A 26,744-nucleotide genomic window follows, 5' to 3' on the forward strand; every position below is an offset into this window, starting at 1 on the left:
AGAACTAGGTGCTGTATAATATATAGAAGAGGCTACCATTATATATATAAAACCACAAAAATGAAAATATGTAAGAAACAATGGAAGCATATTTAAATCAACAACAGTGGTCACTTGAAAGGGCCTCAGTGGACAGAGAATGGGGGTGGAAAGGGGGATGGCAAGCAGTGTTTTGGTTTTTTTTACTGTAACCTTTTTATTTTTTTAAAAAAGTCATCTCTAACCCCAGCGTGGGCTCAAACTCACAATCCCCAAGATCAAGAGTCGCACACTCCACCAACTGAGCTGGCCGGGTACCCCTGTATACATTTTTATAGTTGATTTTTGAAGCATGTGACTATTACCTATTCAAAAATTTAAACAAATTAATTCCCTTAGTAAATTAAGGAACTTACGGCATTTTAGTGCATCTATTTCACTTATTTTTTCTGTTTAACTCACAGGAATAGGAGACAGCTCTAGGAAGCAGGAAACGAAAAGGGAGTTCCTCAGAGGTAACCAGAATAAAGTGTGTAAGTCAGTGTGAAACTCAGGCCTCAATTTTCTTTTATTATTTTAAAGTGATTTCTCTCCTTTACAAATATGTTATCTCACACACACACGCATGCGCTCACAAGCATACGTACACACACTTGCACACACACATACACACACAGAGGACTTGAAAGGGACAGAGAAACAAGGAATAGCCTCCAAACATATTTTTTTACAAAGTTTAAAATAGATTACATTTCTGTGCTCTTCAGTCATTACACAATGTACAGACATGATCCATTTAATGATTCATCCTCCCCAAATTGGTAAACAATGAGGATTTTCTATGAAAGAGTATACATAAAAGCTTTTACTTTCAAAGCTAAAGCACTATTTTCCTGCAAAAACAAACCTCAGGCATATATATTATGTTTATGTATATTCCTTGAGAACACTACAGTAGCAGTGCATAAGTTCGTTCTATAAAAAGATCTGAAAGATGATTTTCAAGAGACTCAACGCATTGTGCTCTCAGATAAAAATCCTAAGTCAAAAGATCAGTTATTATGACAATAACAGTTAAAACTGCATATTTATGTTAAAGATCAGAAGAGGCTATAAAGAAATGTAAATAGTTGTGCTTTGGGGACTTTTTTTGGTAAAGTTGTTTTAATAAATATAAACTTAAAAAATGTCTCAGTGACTAATATAAAATAGACACATATCAAGGATTTTCTATACTTGGCTTAGAGTTTAAAGGTGAAAAACATCTCCACATAAAACATCCAGCATCTAGTAATCCCAGTGTGGGCTAGTTGCTTACAGTCAGGAAAAGGGCTAGGAAGAAATAAGTGATTTTTCTCTTCCTATTAACATAAAGCATGATCCAGAGGTAAAGCCAGGGTGAATCGAACAACTAAATAAATGCCTACCTTCCTTTTAAATTCTTAAACCAAATAGAGAAGTCATGCTACTTTTATGAGGGCTAAAGAAAAAAAAACCCACATGCTTGGCATCTGGACCACTACCTATTCTGTAGTTCACCAGATAAATTAAGAATGTCTGGTCTTCTGTGAGATCCTAGGATAGGATAAGCATGATCCCTCAGTACTTTACGCTTTTTTTTTTTACCCTCCACATATTAACTGTAAAACTTATTTTAGAAACACCATGGCAACTGTTTATAATGACAGAAGACAAGGTATAATTTACATAGTAACATTGATGTAATTAGGAAATAAATGTCATTTTATGTTTAGGCTGGTCAGTTTGTTCTTTCAGGCCTTTCACTTGGAAGGACATATGACCTTAATAATCAAGATAAATTAGAAAAAAATGTGAGAAAATAGCAGATGTTTTAATTAAAGTCTTTTGCACAATAGCTTTAGATATAAAAAGAATTTCTTCAGATAATTTCCTAGGTGTCACTCAGAAGCATCTTTGCTGTCTGTAACATAATGTGCTAGAGTCCTTCCAATAAAATTAGAGAGTAATTTAAAATATATATTATACATTTGCAAGTCTTATAAATCACTCAATAGTTTGTAGCATGTTAATGGAGTGAAGGAGAGATAAAAGGCAGTCCACATTCTTATTTGCAAGATAAATTTACTTCAGAAGTCAACTGAATTTCTTGCTCAGGTTCTAAGTATAGCCATTGTGATAAGACCTGAAAGAAAAAAAATTGGAGAACAGTTAAAGTCCTGCATTTTACAAAATCTTCCATTCAATAAGCAATTGTTTAGGTCTCGATGAGCAAATAAAATAGAGCACATAGACAGGCACTCTACCAAGAATTCAAAGTCAGTTTGAATTCAGTTGATATTATACAGAAGAAATACAATTTATAGCAATGGACAGTCACTGGATAGATTTAATTAAATCGCTAATGTCTGGCCATAGCTAATTTTTTAACTATCAACTATTCCTCCCACTTTACCCAGTCACATCAGCTATGATAATAGCAGACATGGCACTTTAAAGTGTCAGTAAAGCCAGCCAACTTCATCAACAAAAACACATTGAACCACAAAGAGAAGCATAGTATTCCTGCTTGGTTTGTCTCTTTTGAAGAGACTCCATACAAGAAAGCATAAAAATTTAATAAATTAAGAATATGCTCAGTGCTAAGTGGTATAAACAAAAGTGAGTGATAAAGTACAGAAAAGAAGGACAATCACATAGGACCAGGACAGGTAGAAAAGATGCCCCAAAAGGTAAAGTTGAAATAAGCCTAAAAGATGGACAGGGATGATAAAAACAATGAGGTCAGCAAGCATTTCAGGTGAGGGAATGGCAAGAGCCAGGACAAGGAGGTTGACCAGACTCTTGAGCTTTTCAAGGTGAATAAATAATCTCACAGGCTGTGATCAAGGATTTATAGAGGGAATCAGCTAGATGAGATTGGCAAGGCTCAGAGTGAAGAGCTGGAGATGCCCAACTACAGAGTCACATTTCTTTCTGTGGACTATGGGGAGGCTCTGATGATTCTGGAAGAGGCAGTGGCGGTGGTGAAACCAAACCAGAATGGAAATCCAACTGACAGCAATGTGATGGAGCATTTGGAGGGTTAAAATAATGGGACGGGGTAGGGGGTGGGGGAAATGGGAAGAGAAAGGACACACATAGAAGGTACAAAGTCAAATTTAGAATTTTGAAATTTTGTTTTTTAATATTTTATTTATTCTTGAGAGGGGTGGGCAGAGGGAAGAGCAGGCTCCATGCAGGGAGCCCGACGTGGGACTCCATCCCGGGTCTCCAGGATCACGCCCTGGGCCGAAGGCAGGCAGGCGCTAAACCGCTGAGCCACATGGGCTGCCCGAGAATTTTGAAAGTAAAGAAAAGAGAGCATAGCGGCAGTTGGGTGGCTCAGTTAAGTGTCTGTCTTGGCTCAGCTCATGATCACAGGGTTTCTGGATCAACCCCCGAGGGGCTCTGCACTCAGGGGGGGAGCCTGCTTCTCCCTCTCCCTCTCCCTCTCCCCTTGGCTTGTGCTTTTCCCCGGCCACCCTCTCTGTCAAATGAATAAATAAAATCTTTTAAAAAATAAAAATAAAAAAAGAGTATACCAAGGAGTACTGAGAGAATCCTGAAAAGAGCTGGCATCTCAGAAGAGGTGACAGGAGACTAGAAGACAGGGTCAGTCATGACTGGAGCCCTGATCCCTGACACATGGCAGGCACTGAGTTCAGTTAAACTAATGAGAAGATTCCAAGCCAGGATGCCTGAGAGAATGATTTAACAGGAAGTATGGGAATGGGTTTAAAGAGAGAGGTTCACCGTATTAAATCAGGACACACTGTTCACCTTTGTCACTGTAGGCACTTTGTCTAAGTGTCTCCCTAGGACTGAATCCTAGAAGTAAAAATGCTGGATCGTGGAACATAGCCTTTTACATTCTTATACATGTTGTATACCATCCAAGTCAGCAAAAGGAAAACAACTGAATACAGGATCAGGTGCTAGATCAATAAGCTACAAAAAACTAGTTGGGGGGGTGGGGGGGGTGCCTGGCTGGCTTAGTTGGTAGAGCATGTGACTCTTGCTCTGACTCGTGAGTCAGAGCCCCACGTGGGGCGGAGTAGAGATTACTTAAGTAAATAAACTTACAGAGACAACAAGAACTAAATGTAAGCCAAAAATTAAATCTTGAAATGCACTTTACCTCAACACATGCTTTGGAAGCAATCTTACCTGTTTTTCAAATAAATAAAAAAATAAATAAATAAACAAACAAACAAACCAGCACCAGCACCATTACCATCACTATCAACTCCATACACATGTAACACCAATACCACCCCTGAGCCTACGCACATGCCCCACATGGGCCCCAAATGCAGCTCTAAAACACTCACCTAAGATATAAGCAGCCACTAATTTCTGATTCACACTCAAGTGGAGGTAGAGAGGCACCAGCGATTCCACATCCCCCAGCGTAGGAAGCATCAAAGCCGCAATGCACACCACTCCCAGGAAGACAGTCAGTAAACTAGGTCCTGAGGAGACAGCTCTGTTTTCTGTGAAAGAGAAAAACCCCTGAGCTTGTTTCTAAAAATGATCTAAGACCAAGTTCATTCACATTTACTGTCTACCACTCACCAGGATTCTGGTTTTGTCTTACTCCTCTGACTCTTTCCCCATCATTTCCATTCCAAGGGGTTGTACCTGCTGGACTTATCTGGAAGCCCATAACTCCTCGGAGTCATTATGGAATGTAATGTTGAAAGGGCATTGTGAGGCAGCAAGTTCCTACTGAAAGATCACCATCCTCCCCCTCCCCCCACCTCACCATAATCAGCAGAAAGTACTCAAGCACGCAGCATCTGTATAGGTTTCTAAGATAAACAGAATTTTTAAAGAAGGGGCTAGAAATAGAAATTGAAGTCCTGATATTCTCCTCCTGTACCCCTGGGGATGGCTTGTGTCTTACTCCATTTCGGAGCCCAGTGCCTTCTGAGAGGAGCTTAGGTACACAGGTTTGGTCCTAATAACTGTAGCATCCTGCTACCATTTCTGAAAATATTAAAAGCTGCAGAAAGGCACTACTTGAGTGTTTTAAGGCTACCCATGGGGGCACCTGGGTGGCTCAGCTCAGTCAGTGGAGCGTCTGTCTTGGGCTCAGGTCATGATCTCAGGGTCCTAGGATGGAGACCCATGTCAGGCTCCCTGCTCCATGGGGAGTCTGCTTCTCCCTCTTCCCCTTCCCCCCAACCCTACTTGTGCTCTCCCTCTCTCTCTCTCTCTCAAATAAATAAAATCTTTTTTAAAAAGCTACCTGTGAAAATTCTTGTCCTCTGCTCTATCCCATTTACAGCAAAGAAAGCAGAAACTATCTGGCAACTATTATGCTAAATGAAATAAACCAGTCACAAAAGGACAAATACATCATGAATCCACTTACATGAAGTATCTACAACAGTCAAACTCAGAACCAGACAGTAGAATGGTGGTTACGAGGGACTGGGGGTGTGTTTAAAATGGGACTTACTAGTCATGGGCATAAAGTCTCAATTAAGCAAGATGAGTAAGTTCTAGAGATCTGCTACACAACACTGTACCTATAGTTAACAATACTGTATTGTACACTTAAAATTTTGTGAGTGGAGTAGATCGTATGTTAAGTGTTCTTACAACAGTAAAATAAAATTTAAAAAACGTCATTGGGCCTGCTACTCTACAGTTCTTGCTGTATGTGTGCAATATTCATACCCATATTTTTAAGAAACCCAACAGCATATTCTGTCCTATAGTTGTTCCCACTACCCTTCTTTCATTAAAAGGAATAGCCAACAGCAACATAATCTTGTGTTTTATTAATGAAATAACACTGTTCATTTTATTATTAAATGCAACTTTTCTAAATTATTAATACCTTAGCTGTTGTGTGAAGTTTAATTGAGCCTTGCCAAAGCCAGATAGGTAAAAACAAATTCAAATTTTATAGTAATTACTGCTTGAGATGAAACAACAGTATAAATATCTAAAAACAAGTCTTATTTCATTTAATAAGTGAAGTATCTTTGTATTTGTTGCAGAGATAAGCTTTTAAGGAAAACATTTATGATTACTACACTGCTGGCTGCAGACCCACAATAAAGATAATTTCAAGGAATTTTTAGTATTTAGAGAAATTCCAAATGCATTTGCATAGATGCCTGCAATTTTTCAAAATGGAAATAGCTTTTCTCCTGATACTACAAGATTGTTGTAAAAACTTTATGGAGATATAGAAAACAAAGTTTCCTGATCAGTCTCATTCTCCTAGACATAACAGTTAACAGGCTGGTATAGATCCTTTCAGATTTTACAAGACCCACATAAACATGTAAACAAAATTTTTTGACATAAATGAGACCACAATATATGTACTGTTCTATAACTGCTTTTTCCTCTCAGAAATATGGTTGCACCTCTTTCTATGTCAATGCACAACCATCTATCTTTCTATCAGATCTTTGTAAATAAATGCCTGCCTGGCATCCCATCTTATGAATATTCATAATTTAATCCAATCTCCAGTCCAACTGATGGACTTTTAGGTCATTTTTGATCTTTTCTTATTATAAACAATAATAAAGAGTGTAATTTTCTTAAGCCAGAGGGCACGGACTGTGACACTGCATCAACACACCAGTTCATTAGTAATGTAATTAAGACAAACTCACTAAGATTCAGCTGCATCTTTTTAAAACATCTTTTTAATAACCTGGGCTTTGGTATTTTGTTAAAGTATGCTTTGTGGGTTTCTCTTAAATTTCTGTTAAATGAAATATATATATATATATATATACATATATATATATACACACACATACTTCTGCACACAGACAAGGCCTGGAACACTTACATAAGCAGATCTGTTAAGTGTGTGGGATTGTAGGTGCTGCTTTCCTTTCCGAATTTGTTACTGCTATGTCTTTTATAGTACAATCAACTCGAGAAGAAATTTCTTATTTTCCTGCCTTTTGATACATTTATAGAAATATATTTATAAAATCTTTCACGATCTAGCCTCTGACCATCTTCTGGCTGGTTCACATAGCCGTGCAACATTGCGCTCGTGATACATCTAATAATCATCTCTCTAAGCTAAAGATGGGCAAAAATAATGATATTTCAAACCCCACACCCCCTGACAATCTCGCTTTGCTTCTTTAGTTTAGAGAAACTTGATGAACAAACCAGAGAATTCTACATACTGGCAACCACACATAACTTACTATTAATTCAAAAAACGGAAGTGAAAAATATCAGTTTGTCAACACAGGCTAAATCAGTCACCATCATACTCTATTACAGAAGAATACCTTACTCCGTTTCTGGCCACATTATTAGAAACATTGGGGTATAACTACTCGTAAACTGGACATGCTCTACTGTGCTGCTGCCCTTGCTCTCAAGAGTGGCAAGAGCCATGGAAACCTCGTAAGACAAAGAAAACCAATCCAACAGACCCTACCAGATGAAACACACACATATACTACTCTGCACTAGTGGACAAGGACATGATAGTTAACCAGACAAATGTGCTTTCGTTGAGCTTCCTGACATGGATGGCTTAGAGAGTTGTTTTTTTTTTTTTCAAAAGAGAAATCACCTCATTTGTTAACCTACTTTGATTTTACAATTAGAAGAATTCACTAATATACTTTCGATACCAAATGCTCACTGTCAAAGTAAAATAAGAGTAAAATGCTCAATTAATACAATTGTCATTATTTATTCTTTTAGGATGATTTTCACCTGAATTCTAATAAGTTTTAAAATAAAGGAGGGATGCCTGGGCAGCTCAGTGGTTGAGTGTCTGCCTTCGGCTCAGGGCATGATCCTGGGGGTCTTGGGATCGAGTCTGCATTAGGCTCCCTACAGGGAGTCTGCTTCTCCCCCTGCCTGTGTTTCTGCCTCTCTGTGTCTCTCATGAATAAATAAATTTTTAAAAATTAAAATAAAAAACAAAAAAGGAGAAAATATAAAACTAAACTTTTAATCCTTTTGGGGAGGGACTCTTTAACTGGTCTGTTAAATACAGAAATTAGCCAGTGACCATTTTTCTTTAAATTATGAATTTAACATCAAAAAACAAATACTCATTATATCACTTTTCTTATTCTAGAGGAGGCATTTTAAAGGGAGAATCTTGTATTTCCATAAACATTTATAAGCCAACCTCACAATACTGATCAGAGATCAAAGTGACATTTACCAGAAGCTCTCTCTCTCTTTCAGCTTCTAAAGAGGAAAATCTGATCCTATCAGGCAATAAGAGTTGCTGAGAAGAAGCAATCTACTGGCTACTAGCTAGGCCCTCGTCTTAGTGTCACCAGAAAATCTGGGCACTCCCTACACAGATGGAGGAGACTCTTGCCCACAGCAGTCAAAGAGGCATTACTCCCTGTGTTATCCAAATAAATACTCTAAGATGAACAAACTGATAAGGATATGCGAATTCATGTAATGACAAGTAGATTTGTTTTTAATTCCTCATAGATAATGTTGCAATTTCAAGGACAGCTGCTATCGCATTCATATATCACTATCAAAAAGTTTCCATGTTTTTCTATGGAAAATTTTATCTTCCTCCCCTTATAATGGGGTTGGAAGGAGATAATGAGACGTTAAGAGGGAGGAAGAATGACGTCCAAAGGGTTGAATATGAGGATAGTGTCAATGTTGAAAGAATATATCATAACACTTCTGAATATCTAAGCTGGAAGGAAATGAGGAATGGAGAGGGATTCAATTAATAGCCCACAGGGGATATTATAATCTACTTAGTTTAATTAACTTCAACTTTAATGAGATTTTTTTTTTCAAAATAATATGAACAGTGCACCAGGCTTGGCCTATTGCCAAACACAATCTCTTTCCTTCTTCGAACTAATTAAATGAGAAAGGATACAGGAAAGTCACAGAAACAAAAGTAAGGGGGCTGCATTCTCAGGTCTACACATTTCCCAGGCTTATAGCAACACAGTTGCTATAAGCTCTCTCAGAGGCTGAGAGCTTTTCTCCCCACTTTGGGTCCAGCTCTAGGCCTCCTGGTGTGATTTTAGGTACCTGATCTCTAGTTAGGTTCCATTTTGAAGCAGTAGGTTAGGTGGGAAAGTGGCAGATCATTTCTCTAGTAATTATCCTCAGTCCTTGATTATTTTCAAGTTAGAAATGCGTGACAACCGCCAGAGGGCTTTCCAAGCAACCCCAAACTACCTGGTTGGAAGGACTGCTCAAAAAAGAAACTTTCAGTTAAATGTTCCTTTATTCTTTTTTCCTCTTCTTCCTTTTGTTGTTCTTTTGCAGATGGGAGAAGAATAGCCACAACCTCTTTCCTTCCTAAAGCCTTCCTCTGGCTCTGTTCGGACACTTGGAGACGGAACTTGTCTTTCACGCCATAGTGACAGGACTGAACATCTCTATGACGAATCACACTGAAAACATTAAAAAATAGATGCTGTTTAGGTTTCTGGGGGCCCGTCAAACAGAATTCAGCCAGAGATTTCATACAGGAGAACATGAACTAACTGTAACCAAATACCCAAGTAGAGAAATTTGCTACTGATGCTAAAAAAAAAAAAAAAAGAAAGAAAGAAAGAAAACAACAAAAAACACAGCATAACCCAAAAGGAAATGGGTGATTCTAAAATATTTGATGAAAACCACATACTCTACAACATAGAATAAAAGTCTGAAGTAAAAGGACGATGGGTAAAGAAAATTCCTTTGAGCAATGAGGTTTTTTTCCCCTTGGGATCTACAGGCAGCAACAGTAACCAAATAGGGTATATGAAATGGTTTATTCCCCACAAAAGTATCATGGATTTCTAAGGCCACTTATTTATCATGCAACTAACAAGCCTCACCTAGACTCAAAACCAAAAGCCGTGCACACGTAAAAACAAGCAATTGAGTAAGTAAGTAACCAGTATGACCAATGCCATGGAAGGCTAACAATACATTTATGTATTCCTCTGAAAAGAGTATAAAGTAGTTCACATTTTATGAGAGTTATCTATAATTCCACGTATCTTACTTTGTTCATAATAGAGAACACAAACCAATTAGGCTAAAGATAACACATTTCTTTGGCAAGAGACTACATTTCTTTGGAATAGTTCTTGCTTATTGTGTATTGAATGGAAATCAAACCTGTGAAAACACGTCCTCTAAAGATATATCATTTCATGGATATGGGAGGCTGAAAATGTATTCAGAGGAAAAAACTTCTGCTTCTCATTCTCATGGAAGATTTAAACAAATACAGTTTACTTGGTAGCTTAAATTAAGAGCTGGTCAATGGATCCATCTGGTCACCACTACCTCTAAAGTGAAAATTAAATATGAACAGCTTGAACAAACAACCATTTATCTGACACTCTAAGACGAAATTATCTGGAAGAGCTCAGATAACCTTTTACAGATGAGTAGTTACACACTTGCTTCCTGTTTGCAGAGATTAACTTCCAGGCTTATTAGCTGAATCATTTCAGATGAACTTCTATTACCATTGTTCTGTGAATGTAGTATTATTAGTTTCCCAAATGTCACTATAATAGGATGTTCCAAAGAAAGCTAAAGTCCCTGTTACAGCTAGAGAAATTTAAAGGAATGAGTTAGAACTTGACCTTCATAAGCGACCCCACTATAATGACAAGTACAACAACTGAGATGTTCACAGAAATATTAACATACACGTCAGCTCCAGCATCATGAAATATTACTAAGTATCTGGTCGACCTGTTTGGAATCTTAGGGGCTTCTTTAAGAATTGTGAGGGACTGAGGTTTCTGGGTGGCTCAGTCGGTAAAGCATCTGCCTTTGGCTCAGGTCATGATCCTGGGGTCCTGGGATTGAGTCCCACATCGGGCTCCCTGCTCAGTGGGGAGCCTGCTTCTCACTCTCCCTTTGCCTGCCACGCCCCCTGCTTGTGCATTCTTGCTCTCAAAGAAATCAACAACTTTTAAAAAAATAAATAAAATAAAAAATTGGGAGAGACTCAAACTTCCAGCAAAAGATTCAATATGGCATAAATGCCTATGGGGGAATGGCTTCAAGAGATTCTTTACAAGTTAAACACATAAATATTAACACACTTAAAACATGTTACCAGGAAGGGATTTTTGACTTACATATCCACACAACACTGAGGCTTTACTGCACCTGCAGCATCAGCGACAACATACTTATTTGGAGTAGTACACAAAACTGAAAGAAAAAGTCACAATGGCCATTAGTGTCTTTTAAAATTAGTTTCTACAAGTAAACAATTAGTAGGGACTAGTTACAATCCATGAGAGAGACCTAGGAGACTCACCTTTGAACTTTAAGGCAAACTCATAGGGATTATATAGCGTCAACACTTGCTTATGTGTTGACTGGTCATCTGCATAAAATATTAGCTCCGTGGGAAACACAAAAACGGGAAGATTTCCTTCCACTAACTCTGGCTGTCTTTTTTGTTGATGCATTGGCTCTGAATCCCCCTTGCTGCAGCTTCTGTTTTTACAGTCTCAAATCTATTTTGGACTTTCCTTAAGTCAGTTAGTTAAAAACTCCAAAGCATTTTGGCAATCTAGAAAGAGAAGAAGAGAGAAGGAGGTCGAATGATACCCGTGTTCATTGGTCATCTCTCCAACAAAAAGCATGCTCAGCTTGCATTAAAATAGGTCCCCAAGTCATTTAAAGATGCCTATGGACTCTTCCTCTTGGCTTACTTGTACAGGTTGTACAAAACTATGCAAAGAAATTTACAGATGCTCCTTTCACATTCAAAATTTCAACCTATGATAGGGCACCTGGGTGACTCAGTGATTGAGCATCTCCCTTTGGCTTAGGTTGTGATCAGAGGGTCCTGGGATCTAGTCCGGCATTGGACTCCCCACAGAGAGACTGCTTCACCTTCTGACTGTGTCTCTGCCCCTCTCTGTGTCTCTCATGAATAAATAAAATCTTTATATAAAAAATATTTCAAGCTATGATAAATTACACAAATACTGGAATAAAGAAGTCTTTCTACCTCAAATTAATCACCCTCTTTCAAAGAGGTGAGATCAAAGGGACATGGCTTTTTTTTAAAACCCCAGTGCCTGGGTGGCTTAGTCGGTAAAGCGTCTGCCTTTGGTTCAGGTCATGATCCTAGGGTCCTGGGATCGAGCCCAAGTTGGGCTCTCTGCTCAGCGCAGAGCCTGCTTCTCTCTCTCCCTCTGCCCACCACTCCCTCTACTTGTGCACTCTTGCTGTCTCTCTGCCAAATAAATAAAATAGTAAGAAACAGATTAAAAAGAATAAAACCTTGGATTTCTTATAAAGTAAGATTAAGTATTGTCACAACTGATTTTATGTGAGCTCGTCAGAATTCTCAAAGACTAGAAAATATAAAACAAAGTAAGTTTCCATGAGTTATGGGAGAAAAACCATGAGACTGACTTTTACACTCATTTCAACAATGCCTTAATAGTGTCTTCTGGCAGCATGGGTGGAAGAGTGCTTTTCATCTTTTTCCTACCAAAAACCCAAGACAAGCAAAAATGTCTCGAAGGGAAGCTGAATATCACACTTGTGAAGGAGTTCTTGGGAGCTTCCTATGAGAATTCAAAGTCAGTAAGGAGGCTCTGGCATGCAAGTGGCACCGTGCCTTCCCCCCTACATCAAGTACACAGGCTACATGAGAGCTATTTTCTTCTAACTTAGAGACCTTTTGGATTCCTTCTGGGGTTCTTGAATATGTTCTAAATAGTGTAGCTGGGAGAAGTCTGTCTGATAGGTGTGATGTTTCTATGTTTATTTCCTAAGCTAATTTTAATCAACAACATTGTTATTTAGCCTGCATCCTAAGAATGTGGCTTTTGAAAATGCAAAAGCTAAAACAATACAATCACAGAAAATGTTTTATTTTTCTCTCTGTAGATGACACCTTTAAAACCGGCCATAAACCATTTAATACTTTGTGTCCCAGTTCCCACACCTGTAAAAAGCAATAGAACACAAGATTAAACTGTTTGCTTTTACCAGCCAGAAGTGGCTGCTGTGCAGATTCTGCTTGAGGCCTTTCCAACTTTTATCAAATATGATAGGGTATAATCATGTATGCAAATTGTTAGTTTCTTTCAGCTGAACACCTATTATAGGTCAGGAACTATGTCAGGAGCTGGGCAGAGATATCACGACCACCCTGCTCTTGAAAGACTCAAATTGAGGGGCGCCTGAGTGGCACAGTTGGTTGAACGATCAACTCTTAGTTTTGGCTCAGGTCATGATCTCAGAGTCGTGAGATTGAGCCCTGTGTCAAGCTCTGCGCTTGAGTGCAGAGTCCACCTGAGATTCTCTCTCCTCTGCTTGTGCTTGCTCTCTAAATAATAAAATCTTTTTTTAAAAGACTCAAATCTAATTGAAACAATATTTAAGCTATCTCTAGGAAGCTTAAATACTTTTTTTTTCCTGGGGCTCTGCTTTTATTGGGTTTGAGGATTTTGTGGGCTCATACTTTATTGGTGGATTCAGAACATCAGAGTGGAAATTTAAAGTGTAGGAAGAGAAACAAAAACAAAAACAACAAAACAAATGACCCAACCAATCAGTTACTGAAATCAACCAAATCTTTAAAACACTTGGGGGGAGGGGGCCTGGCTCTCTGTCCTGTCCTGTGGCCGGCAATCTCTGAAGTGGATGCTTCAGCCATCAGAGCCTAGGTGGCTCAGCGGTTGGGCGCCTCCCTTTGGCTCAGGGCGTGATCCCAGGACCCAGAACAGAGTCCTGCATTGGGCTCCCTGCGAGAAGCCTGCTTCTCCCTCTACCTATGTCTCTGCCTCTCTGTCTGTGTCTCTCATGAATAAATAAATAAATCTTAAAAAAATAAGCTACCTCTATTATAATGCATACCACTATATATGTATTTAAGTGCTTAGGGAACTAGAAGATTACATGAATAATTCTGCCTGGAAGAGAGGCCCAGAGATGACACTGGAGGTAGTCCCTAAAGGAAAAAAAAAAAAGGTATACACTCCTGGGGCAGGGTGGGTGGCACAAGGAAAGGCATTCTGACCTAGGGAATAGCATACGCCAAGGAACAGAAATGTGAAGGTGAGGGACAATGCTAGGAAGATCATAATCCACAAGCTATCCCAGATCATCCTTCTACTTCCTATCCGTACACTTTACAGCATGCACACATGTAGCTTATGACAGTATTGGATTGGTTTTTGTTTTTGTTTTTGACCGAGCTGAAAGGGCCTATTAATATTTTTATTAGTAACAACATTTAATATGTATATCAGTCATAACAGATTACAAACTTTTTTATTAAATATACAGAATTAATTAATACATGCAATGCTTTAGCACTTACTGTAGACCAGGCAGTGTTCTAAGTGTTTGCTGTTGTTATTAAATTAGGAAGAGACAAAGACAAATAATGTCAGCAGGCCTTCTGCCTGCAGTCCAGCATTTCTACTCTAGCAAACTGTCTGTTGTAATACAAAAAACTAAGATTATTCTGAAGAGCATCTGATAAAATCATTCTAATTTTGAGTTTTTATTTGCCACAAATTTCTTTCTTTTGCTAAGGGCCATACACACTATTTGGATAATGTGCTCTAAGAACTTTGTTTTTTTTTTCCAGTAGAAAATAATTAGCTCTATTACTTTCTTAGTAAGCTTGGCTATAGAAACACAACATCCAAGTTTGCCACTACTAAATAATATTCAACATCTCATTCTAAAACATTAGGATGAGGGGATCCCTGGGTAGTTCAGCAGTTAGCACCTGCCTTCGGCCCAGGGCATGATCCTGGAGTCTTGGGATCAAGTCCCACATCAGGCTCCCTGCATGGAGCCTGCTTCTCCCTCTCCCTTTCTCTCTGTGTCTCTCATAAATAAATAAAATCTTTTTTAAAAAAATAAATAAAACGTTAGGATGAGAATTTAGCTTAGGATAAAAGGTGACATGGCATCTCTGATTTCTGGAAAATAGTTTAGTCAGTAAATGTTGGTAAAACCAGGTATCCACCTAGGGAAAAGAAAGTTGAATTTATCCCTTACTCCTTACAAAATTCCAACAGTTTATTAAAGGGTAAATTCCAAATGCACCAAAGTTTTAAGTGTAGAAAAAGAAAACTAAAATACTAGAAACTATGGGAAATCTTTTTTTTTTTTCTTATAGAATCTGAGGCTTTCTAACAACCAGAAACCAAAAAGTATTGCTAAATGTGACTATATAAAAACACTTATAATGCTGCCAGGTACAAAAACTTTTAAGCAAAACCAAAATGACTTTTTCAATCACAGGCTAGATCTGATTTCCCTACTATATGTAGAGGAAATACAAATTATTATGAAAAAGCACTCATTATAAAAATGAGCAAATGCTGGGACACCTGGGTGGCTCAGTGGTTGAGCATCTGCCTCCAGCTCAGGTGGTGATCCTGGAGTCCTGAGATCGAGTCCTGCATCAGGCTCCCCCCAGGGAACTTGCTTCTCCCTGTGCCTATGTCTCTGCCTCTGTGTGTCCCTTATGAATAAATAAATAAAATCATTAAAAGGAAAAAAATGAGCAAATGCTATATTTTATAGACAAGGGCCAATTGTTTTTTAAACTTACCAAAGGAGATGTAATCTCACAAGAGAAGAACAAACTAAAGCTATACTGGAATACATGTTTTACTTGCCAGATTGGCAAAAATCAACAACTCTGACAGCACATGGTGGGAGCAACCAGGCATATTCCTAACATTGCTGGCGAGGATATAAATTGGCACACTGATTCTACCTGCCAAAAGTAAACATGCATGTCCTCGGATCTAGAGATGCTACTTTGAGGAATTCATCGAGCATAAATATTCCTCTTGTGTGGAAGTATGTACGTGGAACTGTTTTAATCTCAGTTCTGAGGATTAAATAAAATGATGTATGGGAGGCGCCCAGAACAAAGCCTGGTGCTCAGTAAGGGTTAGCTGTTGTGGCCAATAGAAAACTGGATACAGCTCAACTGTCCCTTACAGGGTGTTGATGAAATAAAGTATGATGTAGCCACTCGTTGGGACACCAGGTATCTGTCAAGAAGAAAGAGGAAGCTCTTTGTGTAGTATGGGTACAGACTGAACGTCAAGTGTAGTGTTAAGTGAGAAAAGCAAGGTACAATGCAGAGTAGAGAGTATGGCACCATTTGTGTGGGAGACAGAGGTTTCCTGGCTCTGGGTAAACGATCTGTGGAAGGATGGCCAGGGTTGGCCCCAGAGAAACCCACTGAGTAGCCAGGAACTGGGGTAGAAGGGGAATTTCCTCTGGATACCTTTTTGTATCTTTCGAATTCTGAACCCTATGAATACCTATTCAAAAGTTTTGTGTAGGGCAGCCCATGTGGCTCAGCGGTTTATGCCATCTTCAGCCCAGGGCGTGATCCTGGAGACCCAGGATCGAGTCCCACGTCAGGCTCCCTGCATGGAGCCTGCTTCTCCCTCTGCCTCTCTCTCTGTCTCATGAATAAATAAATAAAATATTTTAAAAAATCAAAAGTTTTGTGTGGGGTTTGTTTTTCTAGTGGAATTGAACAACTCCTCCAGGGCCTGATCTGAAAAAGGTGCCAGTTTTGAAACTCAGGAAGAAATTTAGAAACAATGTGTGAAAAACCTCTGTTAATTGCATTTTCCAATTCATGATCCTTTACTAACACCGAAAATCTTAAACTATGTCTTAAATACCATGATTTCAATTCTTTAAAATCATTTTATATGCAACAGAATCTCATTACAGTGAGAAAAACAAAGGTTTAAGAGGACTGGAAAACTGATGAAAATGTGCAACTTTTTGTTATAAAGGAGTATGACAGTTTATAAATTGAGCTGGGAAGTCAAAATTACGCACCCAAAACAAGCACTAAACTCTTGGTTCCAACCTGAAGAGGGGGTTAGTTGGCACAAGTCAGAGTAGGAATTTCGCTCGCTTTACATAATGGTTTAGAAGTCTTTGTTTTTTATTTTGAAGCTTTCCCTTTACAAGTTGAGTATGTATACTTTTCCCCATGAATTGTGAATAAATAGGTTGTCTACCCCCGGTCACTGCTACAGAAGCATTTCATCGGTTTTAGCAGTTTATTTCTTTTTGTACCCGTTTCCATTTCTCACTTATCTCGGCTAAGAGATACATTGCCTCCTGAACTCCGACCAATAGAAATTAGGGAGGAATTTTTTTTAAAGATTTTATTTAATTATTCATGAGAGAGAGAGAGAGAGAGAGAGAGAGAGAGAGAGAGAGGCAGAGACACAGGCAGAGGGAGAAGCAGGCTCTTCACAGGGAGCCTGACGTGGGACTCGATCCCAGGTCTCCAGGATCACGCCCTGGGCTGAAGGTGGTGCTAAACCGCTGAGCCACCTGGGTGTCCCATTAGGGAGGAATTAGCACCAGGTCACCAGAGCAATATCCAAGATTCTGCCAACAAACATAAGGAAGCAGAACACCTGCCTCTAATTGATGGTCTTCCGGATAACACTTTCTCTTTGCTCCTGTCCATACTGCAAAATGATAAAGTGCAAAAATTCTGGGGAGAGATTATACACTAAACCAGTAAAACCTTACTACAAATCGGTTTATGAGGTTGCTTTCCAAAAGTCAAACATTAACATGAAGTCAAAGAATGTGCGCTCCCAGCCCTTCTCATTGTACCTATGGGAAAGCAGGCCCAGGATAGTTAAGGGACTTACTACCCAAGGTTGCACGAGGTACTGGAGACAAATCTCTGGTCTCCAGACTCACCCTTCCCTATACGGTACCTACCATCTCTTCTGTGTCTTTTTCAAAAGTCCTGCCTCTGAGGCTCACTGTCACACATGCCCTCATCCCTAGAAATGGTCCCTGCTTTTCCAGAAGAGTTCTCAAAGGATGATCCAAAATTCCAAGTCTTTTTTTTTTTTAAAAGATTGTATTTATTTATTCACGAGAGATGGGGGGGGGGGGCAGAGACACAGGCTGAGGGAGAAGCAGGCTCCATGCAGGGAGCCCGACGTGGGACTTGATCCTGGGTCTCCAGGATCCCTCCCTGAGCTGAAGTCAGCGCTAAACCGGGGAGCCACCTGGGCTACCCTAAAATTCCAAGTCTTGATGCATGTGCTGCCTTTTCAGTTTTATAAAGAACAAATACTAAGAGACAATTTCACTTACTAAGTTAGGCATGCTTTCTTTTCTTGATTCAAAAAGAAGACCGACGGCTATCAGGAGCTAACCATTAGGGCATTGGTAACTAAGGTTTATTTTATTCTACCTCTCTGGATGCCAAATGTCCCTCCATCCTTCAAAGCCTCGTTCAAATTTCCCCTCTTTGTGGTCTTCCTCTACTTCTCTGATCTATGGGATCTCATTAAGTTTATGACATGGTCTTTTAATGTACTTGCCAAATTGATTGAATATACTAACATTTGTTTTGTGTGGATTAATTTGGACTCCCCAGATGTCAAGCAGAATGCCATATTGTTTTTCTGTGGGGTTTGCTTGTTTGTTTTGGTTTTTGGCTTTTTTTTTCACCCTGCATAGACCCAAGCTCGGTGTTAGGCACTTAGCAGATACTGAACTGATCAGTTTGCCGACAGGTGTTTACTAATAATGGTCTCCTCCATCCAGGAGCATTCCTCTTCCTCGTGGCTAAACACACTTTGTCCATAAAATAAAAGACAGGGAAAGAATCCCCATTAAAGGAACAGGAAATCTACAGTAGCTGCTTACCATGGGCTGGGGCGGGGGGGGGGGAGTGGAGAACAGAGAATCTGCACTTCCAGCTGCCTCTCCCCATCCACCCCCACACACCCCCCCACCTGCTTCCCTCTCATCACTAGCCTGGCTCCTAGGTGCCCAGCTAGGCTCGGGCACAGCCCTGACCTTACAGAGACACCATGCAGCTGGCAGCTGGTAGTGCAGGAACTGCCTTGTCCGTTTCCTCTGCACCAAAGGCCCAGAAATGCAATCATGAATGAAATTTGTAAGGAAACCTTATGTGTGTACACCACCTTGTGACCAGTCTGCAAACTACTCTTACACACACACACACACACACACACACACACGCCTGAACATGTGAAGTCCTCACCCTCCACCATCAGTCCTGGGAGAGCAGTGCCCAGAAGTGTGATTATTTTTTGTCTTCCTCACTTTAGATTGACCAGAAGGAGGAAAAGATCAGACTCTGAGATATGTGGGAGTTTCAATACCTTTGCTCACCACAGATTCAAACTGGAGATTTAAAACAGAAACCATTTTAAAACTATATGGTCATGGGATGCTTAGGTGGCTCAGTGGTGGAATGTCTGCCTTTGCTTCAGGTTGTGGTTCCAGGGTCCTGAGATCGAGTCACACATCAGGCTCCCCAAAGGGAGCTTTCTTCTCTTGCTGCCTATGTCTGTGTCTCTCATTATTAATTCTTTTAAAAAAAGAACTTCTACAAAAATAAAAGCATATTGTCATTTGCCCTCTCCCCTACTTTTTTTCTTTTTTTTTTTTTTTTTTTTGGAAAGAGGAGGCTCCAAGAAAATCAAATAAAGTAAGTGGTCCTTGGAGATGCTTGTACTCAAGTGGTTTAAAGTCTGAAACTGCTAAGGATAATTGGGGGGTACAGACTTCCCCAGAAACTGGTGACCCATCTGCTTGGCCACAGTGCCCCAGCTCCTTACTGCCTCTCCCTGTCTCTCACTTGTGTTTATACTGATTAGGGTCCCCAGCTCTACCTCGGGGCCAGCTCCCACTTATCTGGGCACAAGGGCTATCTATCTCCTTCCTCCATACCTGGCACACTCTGCCAATGGGCAGGGAAAATATTGAACAGTTATGAGCGATAAGCTCTCTTTGCTTTAGTCTCACTATTATCCAAGCCTCTTTTTTCCTTCCATTTCATCAGCTTGGCTCTCTTCCTCCATATATCTCCAGTACTGTCCATTAGGATTTTTAATGGTTGGTATATTCCTTTTTTAAAAAAAGATTTTATTTATTTATTAATGACACACACACAGAGGCAGAGACACAGGCAGAGGGAGAAGCAGGCTCCATGCAGGGAGTCCGACGAGGTACTGATCCCAGGTCTCCAGTATCACGCCCTGGGCCAAAGGCGTTGCTAAACCGCTGAGCCACCCAGGCTGCCCTGGCTGGTATATTCCTAAAGTCTTTCACAAGCAATGTCCTAATGTCCACTTTATAGGTTCAGCTGTTCATGGCACAATATGAGGCCATTTTGTTTCTACACACGTTCTCGGGGTTTTTTTTTGTGTAATTTGATGCCTTTCCAAAGAGACCTACCTGCTATAAATAATGTGGTGATGGGCTATTACATATTCAAATTGGAAAAGTTGAGTCGTGTATCATTTAAGATTTTGAAAAATAAGGATGCCTAGCAGCGTGTCTTAAAACCATTTTTCTTAAAGCTAGGTATTTCCCATCTTTGTTTTACAGTATCTCAATGTCTTCAGGTATTTTAAGATGTATGTGCAATTCTCAAAGCAAAACCTATATTAACTCACTATATGAAGGACACATATTGCTACCTATATGGCACTCTCCAGAGTTAGGATCACAAATTCATTCACGGAACATTAACTGAGCACTTATTATGTGCTAGGCCCTGCACTGAGGATATGCAGAAGAGATGAAAACATAGTCTTAGCCCTTGAAAAACTCAGTCTGGCAGGAAAAACACATATCCATGGTAATTAGGATATGATGTGACAAGTGTTAAAATGCTGGCAGATAAAAAAGCTCTAGGAGCATAAAGAAAGTGACGGTCTGCCTTAAATAGGAGGTTGCAGTAGGAGTGGAGATGGGGGTGACTTCCAGGAAGAAGATGTGTAGAAGCATGAAAGGGACTCTTAAGATGAGCTTTGGCACTGCACATGGTTAAAAAATAGCATGTATGGGGGAGTGGCAAGAGATGGTGAAAAATCCTGCAAGCCAAGTTTGGGGGTGGAGGCTGGATTCTGGCTGCCAGTGGTTCTCAAAATGAGGTACCGGACCAGCAGCAGCAGCAACTTCACCTGGGAACTTGTTAGAAATGCAAATTCTTGGGTCCCAGGCTGGACCTACTGCCCCCACAATTCTGGGACTGGGGCCCAGTCATCTGTATTTTCACAAGCCCTCTGGATGATTCTAATGCAGGCTGTCCTTTGAGAACCACTGCGTCTGATGATGGGAAACCCCTCTGAGAGGTCTTAGGCCCAGAACGGACTGGGTAAGATCTAGAAGTAGGAAACTGGTTGCTGCTGACCAGTCAAGCACACCACCAGAATCCAGAGTAGCTACAGTAAAATCCAAGTGTAAGTCTTGAATCAATGTGGCATGAAGGAATGAGGGCCTAGATGAAGGCAAGAGGAACAGAAGGAAACAGATTTTAGAGAGGTTTTCCAGGTGGCCCAGATTCAATCAGGTGAGTAGGATAGATAGATCCATACAAAGGTGTGACTGAAAGGGTTTTTACATAAAAGCTGTAACCTTGTCAAAGGTATCGACCACTAGGTGTTTTAAGAAAGAAGTGTTCCAGGGTGACTGGGGGGCTCAGTGGGGTAAGTGTCTGCCTTTGGCTCAGGTCACAATCCCAGTGGGATCAAGCTCTGCATGGGACTCCCTGCTCAGCAGGGAGTCTGCTTCTCCCTCTCCCTTTGCTGCTCCACCTGCTTGTGTTCTGTCAAATAAATGAATAAAATGTTTTTAAAAAGGAAGGAAGTGTTCTACACAGTCCCTAGAAAACGAAGGCAAGATGGAGCACAACGTCTCTGTTTCCAGTGTCAAAAGGGGTGCCCAGGCTTATCCCTGAATCTTCTGGTCAGCTTCTACTTCTCACTGGAAGTTAGTCAACAGGCATTCATATTAACATAGTAACCTTTCGTGAGTTTGGTTAGATTGAATCAAACCTTGAGACTGATACAATTTTGAGGATGTGCTGGCAAAATCAAATCTCAAATGCTGGAGAGCTGAAAAAAGGCATTGGTTCTGGGGATCTTACCAAGGCACTGCCAAGGTAAGACTCAATGCTAGAGCCTTTCTCTTCCTCCTTACTTCGTCACTGATCACATAGCCCACTTAATTCAGGAAGAAGCTGGAATGAATGAAAAGAATCACCCTGTACTATGCCCTGAAGGCCAAGAAAGTCAGGCTTAACTGTTCTAATTTTGGAGGTAGGATTTAGCTGAGGCAATCTTCAATTTCCTGATCAAGATGAGAGAGGGGTACAGGTCAACCCATCTGGCTAATTTACCTAATGAGAATTTTGTAAAGCACAATCCCTATTTCTGTTAGGACTCTGGATACTTCCTGTTATGCATGGCATGTTCTTCCAGCTGATACCAATAACTTGGCCTATCTGAGCACCTTATTTTGTCCAAGAATAATTCCCAATCAAAACCTGCACTATTTTATGAAATTTGAGAGCTCTAAGGGACTCTGGAGATTAAAACAAAACTTTCATATTATAGATAAGGAAACAGAGGGCCTTAAAGAGTAAATCACTTCATCTATTTATTGCAGGGCAAGATTCTCTAGAATACTACAAGATAGGAAAACAAGATTCAGAGCAACACAGATAATCTCATTTAAATTTTAGACAATATTTAAAATTCCTCTATTTTCCATTTTAAACGTCTTAAAAACAGAAAGAGTAGCAAATAACTTACTTTATTGGGCTATTACAGGATGGGGAAGCTTTTCTTGTAGTTTCTTAACTGCTTTTCACAAATTAGAGTTTAATGGGCACCTGGGTGGCTCAGTTGGTTAAGCATCTGACTCTTCATTTCAGCTCTCAGGTCATGATCTCAAGGGCGTGGGATCAAGCCCCAACTTGGGCTCCTTGCCGGGTATGGAACCTTTCTAAGATTCTCTCTCCCTCTACCTCTGCCCCTACCCTCTAAAAAAAAAAGAAAAGAAAAGAAAGAAAGAAAGAAATTAGAGTTAAAATGTCAAAGCTTCAGGAGAAATTAATTAAAAATAAAAAATTGGAGAAGAAAATGTGCACGAACAATTTAAGGGGAGACACATGCATTATTTTATAAGCTATTTTGACTTTATAGAAAGGGCTGACTTTATACTGAATATTGTCCATTACATCTAATTATATATTACATGTAAAGGGACTCTATCACCACTACCCCTTACAGATTTGAGAAACTCCAAATTTTCAAATATCCCGGGATTTGAGTAAACCTTGTATTCTGAGAGTTCTAGAAATGCTTCAGAAACTACTTTATCTTGTATCCTGTTTGGGTATGTAGGCATGAACAACTTGAAAGACACATTTGGCTCGGTTTCCTGTTTTCCAAACTCCCCACAGCTTTCTACCAAATACATAGGTAACCTAGAAGCTGGTGTCCACTCCCTGGTCAATATCCTGTATATAGCACTTGATAGGCAGATTTCCAAGTACTTAAAGGAAACATGGACAAGACTTTCGTCAATGAGAATATATTCAATTCCAGGTGTGCCTTTGCTGAAAAAAAGTAGACTTTTCCCCTTCTCTCTGGAATTCACATTAAGAACGCAACGCATTCCAACAGAACAGGACTGCTTTTTAGGCAAGATCCAAAGGATCCCATTTTCCAGGTCTGCGTCCATCTCTTATTTCCCTCAAAGGTCAAAAATCCGGGGCCATTTTCATCTAATATTTCGCCCTCTCGCTCCCCGATGTGAGGTCTCTTGGATTCTACCAGGGCAGAAAAGCGACTTCTGTCGGAGAGGGCAGATGTCAGTTACTTTACCCAGAGGGGAAACCGCAGAACATCGATTAAGGGCTGGAGGGCAGGAGAGGGAGTATCAAACGGTCCGTCCTGGAACTGGAGCTCCACCTGATTGGGGCCCAGCCTTTCCAGCCTTCGTCCCCATACCGGCCCGCTCCGTGTGAAACCGGTCATGTGAGCCTGTTTACAGCCGAGCAGCTGGTGCAACCATCAGGATCCGTGCGGAGGTCCAGGAAGGGGGACGGATGCAGGCCACGTCTCCCCGCAAGCCCCCGCCACTATCCCACGAAGTCGTTCGCTCCCCCTCTCCGCCTCTCTCCAGCCCACTTTCACCTCCCTCCAGCCATCCCGGGACGCCCCACTCCAGCCCCACCGATCTCCTTCCAGTTGATCGCCCGGAGGAACTGGCTGGGTTGGGGAAAGGAAGAGTTAGGGCGAGGACGGTGACACCTCGAAGGGGGAGTCAGCCTCCCTCCCCTAGCCCTCCTCGCCACATCCGCCAGAGTTGTCCCCGGAGTCTCATCCCCAGGGCAACGGAACTCTGCCGGGCGGGCACCGGGAGGATCCAGAGCCCGCTGCCTCCGCCTGGGCACGAGAAAGGCAGGCACGGGCCGGCCGGACCCTGGGGCCGGGCTCCGCGGGCGGCGGGGCAGCTGACAGTCAGAGACGGGGCAGAGAGGGCTCCCTCTGCCCGCTCCCCACCTTCCACCCACAGCCCGGCGCCGCCGAGCCCCGCTGCCAGTCACAGAGCCCAGCTCGGGGGTTGGGTCCGGCTCGTTCTTTGCGCGGGGTCTCCCGGTAACGTAACTTCCACGTCTTCCCGAAGTCGGAGGAAGTGGGTGACGGGACGGGGGGAGGGGGATTCTCACCTCGGCAACACCGGCTCCTCGGAAAGCAGCTGCGACTGCTCCTCCGGTCCTTTGTCAGCGTCTCTAAGCTGCACTGCCTGCTGGGATACCGGAGGACTCAAATGCCACCTCTCCCCGCCCTCGACGAAGAGCTGCGGTTGGGGGCGGGTAGGAAGAGGGAGAAGAGGCGGAGCCGGGGGGCGGGCCGGGGCCCGGGGGCGGGGCCTCCTGCCAGCCACCTGGCCTCTCGGGTTTCTTCCTCCTCCGTGCTCCAAACTTCATCCTGCTGTCCAGGACCTGTCCCTCCTCCCTCCTCCCCTCCCTCTCCTCCTGCCTCCCCTCGAGGAGACCGGAGACGCTGAGGGTCATCTCTCTTTGCACTTGTCAGGCAGCACGTTCCATTCGCTCCCCCTTCTTCCTCCCCTACGTGCACGCGGCGCGCACACAAGTACAGGCAGTGAGTACCCAAAGCTAGCCGATTCTATCGCTGAGACACCTCTTACTGCCCACCCTTCGCCACTCCCTCCTCAGTGCTACAGGCTCAGCATAGGCCCCATGACTTTTGTGGCCTCCTGGTTGGGCTCTCTGCCTCCACTCCTGCCTTTGCCCACACCATCTCATCTCCCGGACAGCAACCAGAGGGATTTATCTACCACGTATAGGTGACCTGCTACTGTTCTACTTAAAACCTTTGGATGTCTCAGAAGTGCCTACAGCCCCTCAGCCTAGTATAAAAGGTCCTCTGTAATCCTTTTCTGATGCACCCAATACTCTAACCCAATATACTAGGCATCCCTGGAAGGCAATGGGGCTAGGGACAACGCTGGCCTCAAATACTCCCCCTTGAAAGGAAGCCGCGCTGTCTGTAATGTTCATAGGCTCCTTGAAATATCATTAAAGATGGGATACTCAGAATTAAAAGTTAATGCTGTTCAGAAAGGCAGAGTAAGTTGCCACTGCCACAGGTGCCTTCCCTGAACGGCCCAGAGAATTCTCCCCAGTTGCCCCACATGAGCAATGGGCTGCCAATAGATCACCCTTGGGCTCAGGCTTCTGATGCCTTTGTTCATGGAATTTCTTCTCAGTCTTTGGAATACCTAACCATCTTTCAAGGCCCAGTGGAAATGCTACTTCCTCCAATAAACCTTACAGGATCTTCCACGAGAACTATCACCTCCAGCTCCATCACCATAGAATGTTGCTTATTCTGCTTTGCAATTCTTCCTGACTTAGGTAATCACCAGTTGTGTATTATGTCTTCCTTTCTCTACTACCTAGACTATGAATTCCTCAAAGTGACCCACAGCTGCCAGCACGATGCCTAATCCAGAAAAGGCATCAGTATAATTGGGTGAAATGAAATCCTTCATCTCCACTGTATCTGGAGCCCTAAGTAGGCCCAGAAAGGAGCCTAGGCAAGGCTTCACTAGGACATCTTCATCTTGACCCAGCCACATGTCACTTTGCAAACACAAACTGGTTAGACAGCAGAGCATTGCAATTGCAAAAGGCCCAAAGCTTGTACTTACCCCGCAGGTCAGACTGGTTTGTGGTATAATATGTGGTTGTGGAAAATGTAACTGGTACAGTTCACATGAAAATCCAATGTAGACAGATTTCATGGTGACACAGAAAATGACTGAGTTTCCCAAGGCAGAAATATCTCCTCCTTTGGGAGGCTTTGGGCTCCTATTTGCCTCAGGCTATACCCTTGGGCCCCATATACCTTCAAACTTTGTATGCTGTGTTATACAGTCTTCGTTTGCAAAATCAGGCATCTTGCTTTGTGTTGTTCTTGCATCATTTAATACATATTTGTTTTTTCTCCAATTATATTACAAACTACACTCTGACAGGTTTCCTCACCCCTAAAATGGGGACAAGAATCCTTGGCTTACCCAGTTTACTAGGCTTTTAGGAGGTTCTAATGTGGTGATATTTATAGTATACTTGATAATGTAACTATAGGATGCTCTTCAAACATAAGGTCTGTTTTATTATTAAAAGCCTTTACACTCTACTACTTAGTATGTGTGTTTGAGATTCCACATTAGGACTCAGAGCCTTCATTGCAAATTCCTGGGGTAATGTTTTACATCATGGTTCCCAAATTTGCCTGAAGGGAATAATCACCTGGAGCCCTTGTTAGAAACATTCCCGGAACCTCCCCAGACCCATTGAATAAAAATTTCCAGGTTAAGATTCTGCTCCAACAGTTCTCTTTAAAAAAGAAAAAAGA

At 41.5% G+C, this 26,744-nt stretch overlaps 1 protein-coding gene across 2 annotated transcripts; it reads right to left on the minus strand.

The window, feature by feature from the left end:
• Window positions 1-529: 529 nt before the first annotated feature.
• On the minus strand, window positions 530-24,662 carry MOSPD1 (motile sperm domain containing 1). 2 transcript variants are annotated; one of them, XM_025431383.3, is made up of 7 exons: window positions 24,527-24,662; window positions 22,602-22,831; window positions 11,285-11,542; window positions 11,100-11,175; window positions 9,184-9,401; window positions 4,332-4,493; window positions 530-2,143 (listed from the first exon to the last, which is right to left on the minus strand). In XM_025431383.3, exons 3-7 carry the CDS (start codon window positions 11,436-11,438, stop codon window positions 2,112-2,114), a joined length of 642 nt encoding a protein of 213 aa, XP_025287168.1. In that variant the 5' UTR covers window positions 11,439-11,542; window positions 22,602-22,831; window positions 24,527-24,662; the 3' UTR covers window positions 530-2,111. The 2 variants fall into 2 exon arrangements, with proteins under 2 accessions (XP_025287168.1, XP_025287167.1); XM_025431382.3 differs by lacking the exon at window positions 22,602-22,831.
• Window positions 24,663-26,744: the final 2,082 nt, after the last annotated feature.

This window comes from Canis lupus, chromosome X (assembly GCF_003254725.2).
Source record: "Canis lupus dingo isolate Sandy chromosome X, ASM325472v2, whole genome shotgun sequence".
Classification (NCBI taxonomy): domain Eukaryota; kingdom Metazoa; phylum Chordata; class Mammalia; order Carnivora; family Canidae; genus Canis; species Canis lupus.

Coding starts and splice junctions, on each gene's coding strand:
- MOSPD1 (XM_025431382.3), bottom strand. CDS start 11,438: ATGCATCAACAAAAAAGACAGCCAGAGTTAGTGGAAGGAAATCTTCCC. Junction 9,402..11,099: donor CCTCAGTGTTGTGTGGATAT/GTAAGTCAAAAA, acceptor TAATGTTTTCAG/TGTGATTCGTCATAGAGATG. Junction 4,494..9,183: donor TGAGCAGTCCTTCCAACCAG/GTAGTTTGGGGT, acceptor TCTCTTTCACAG/AAAACAGAGCTGTCTCCTCA.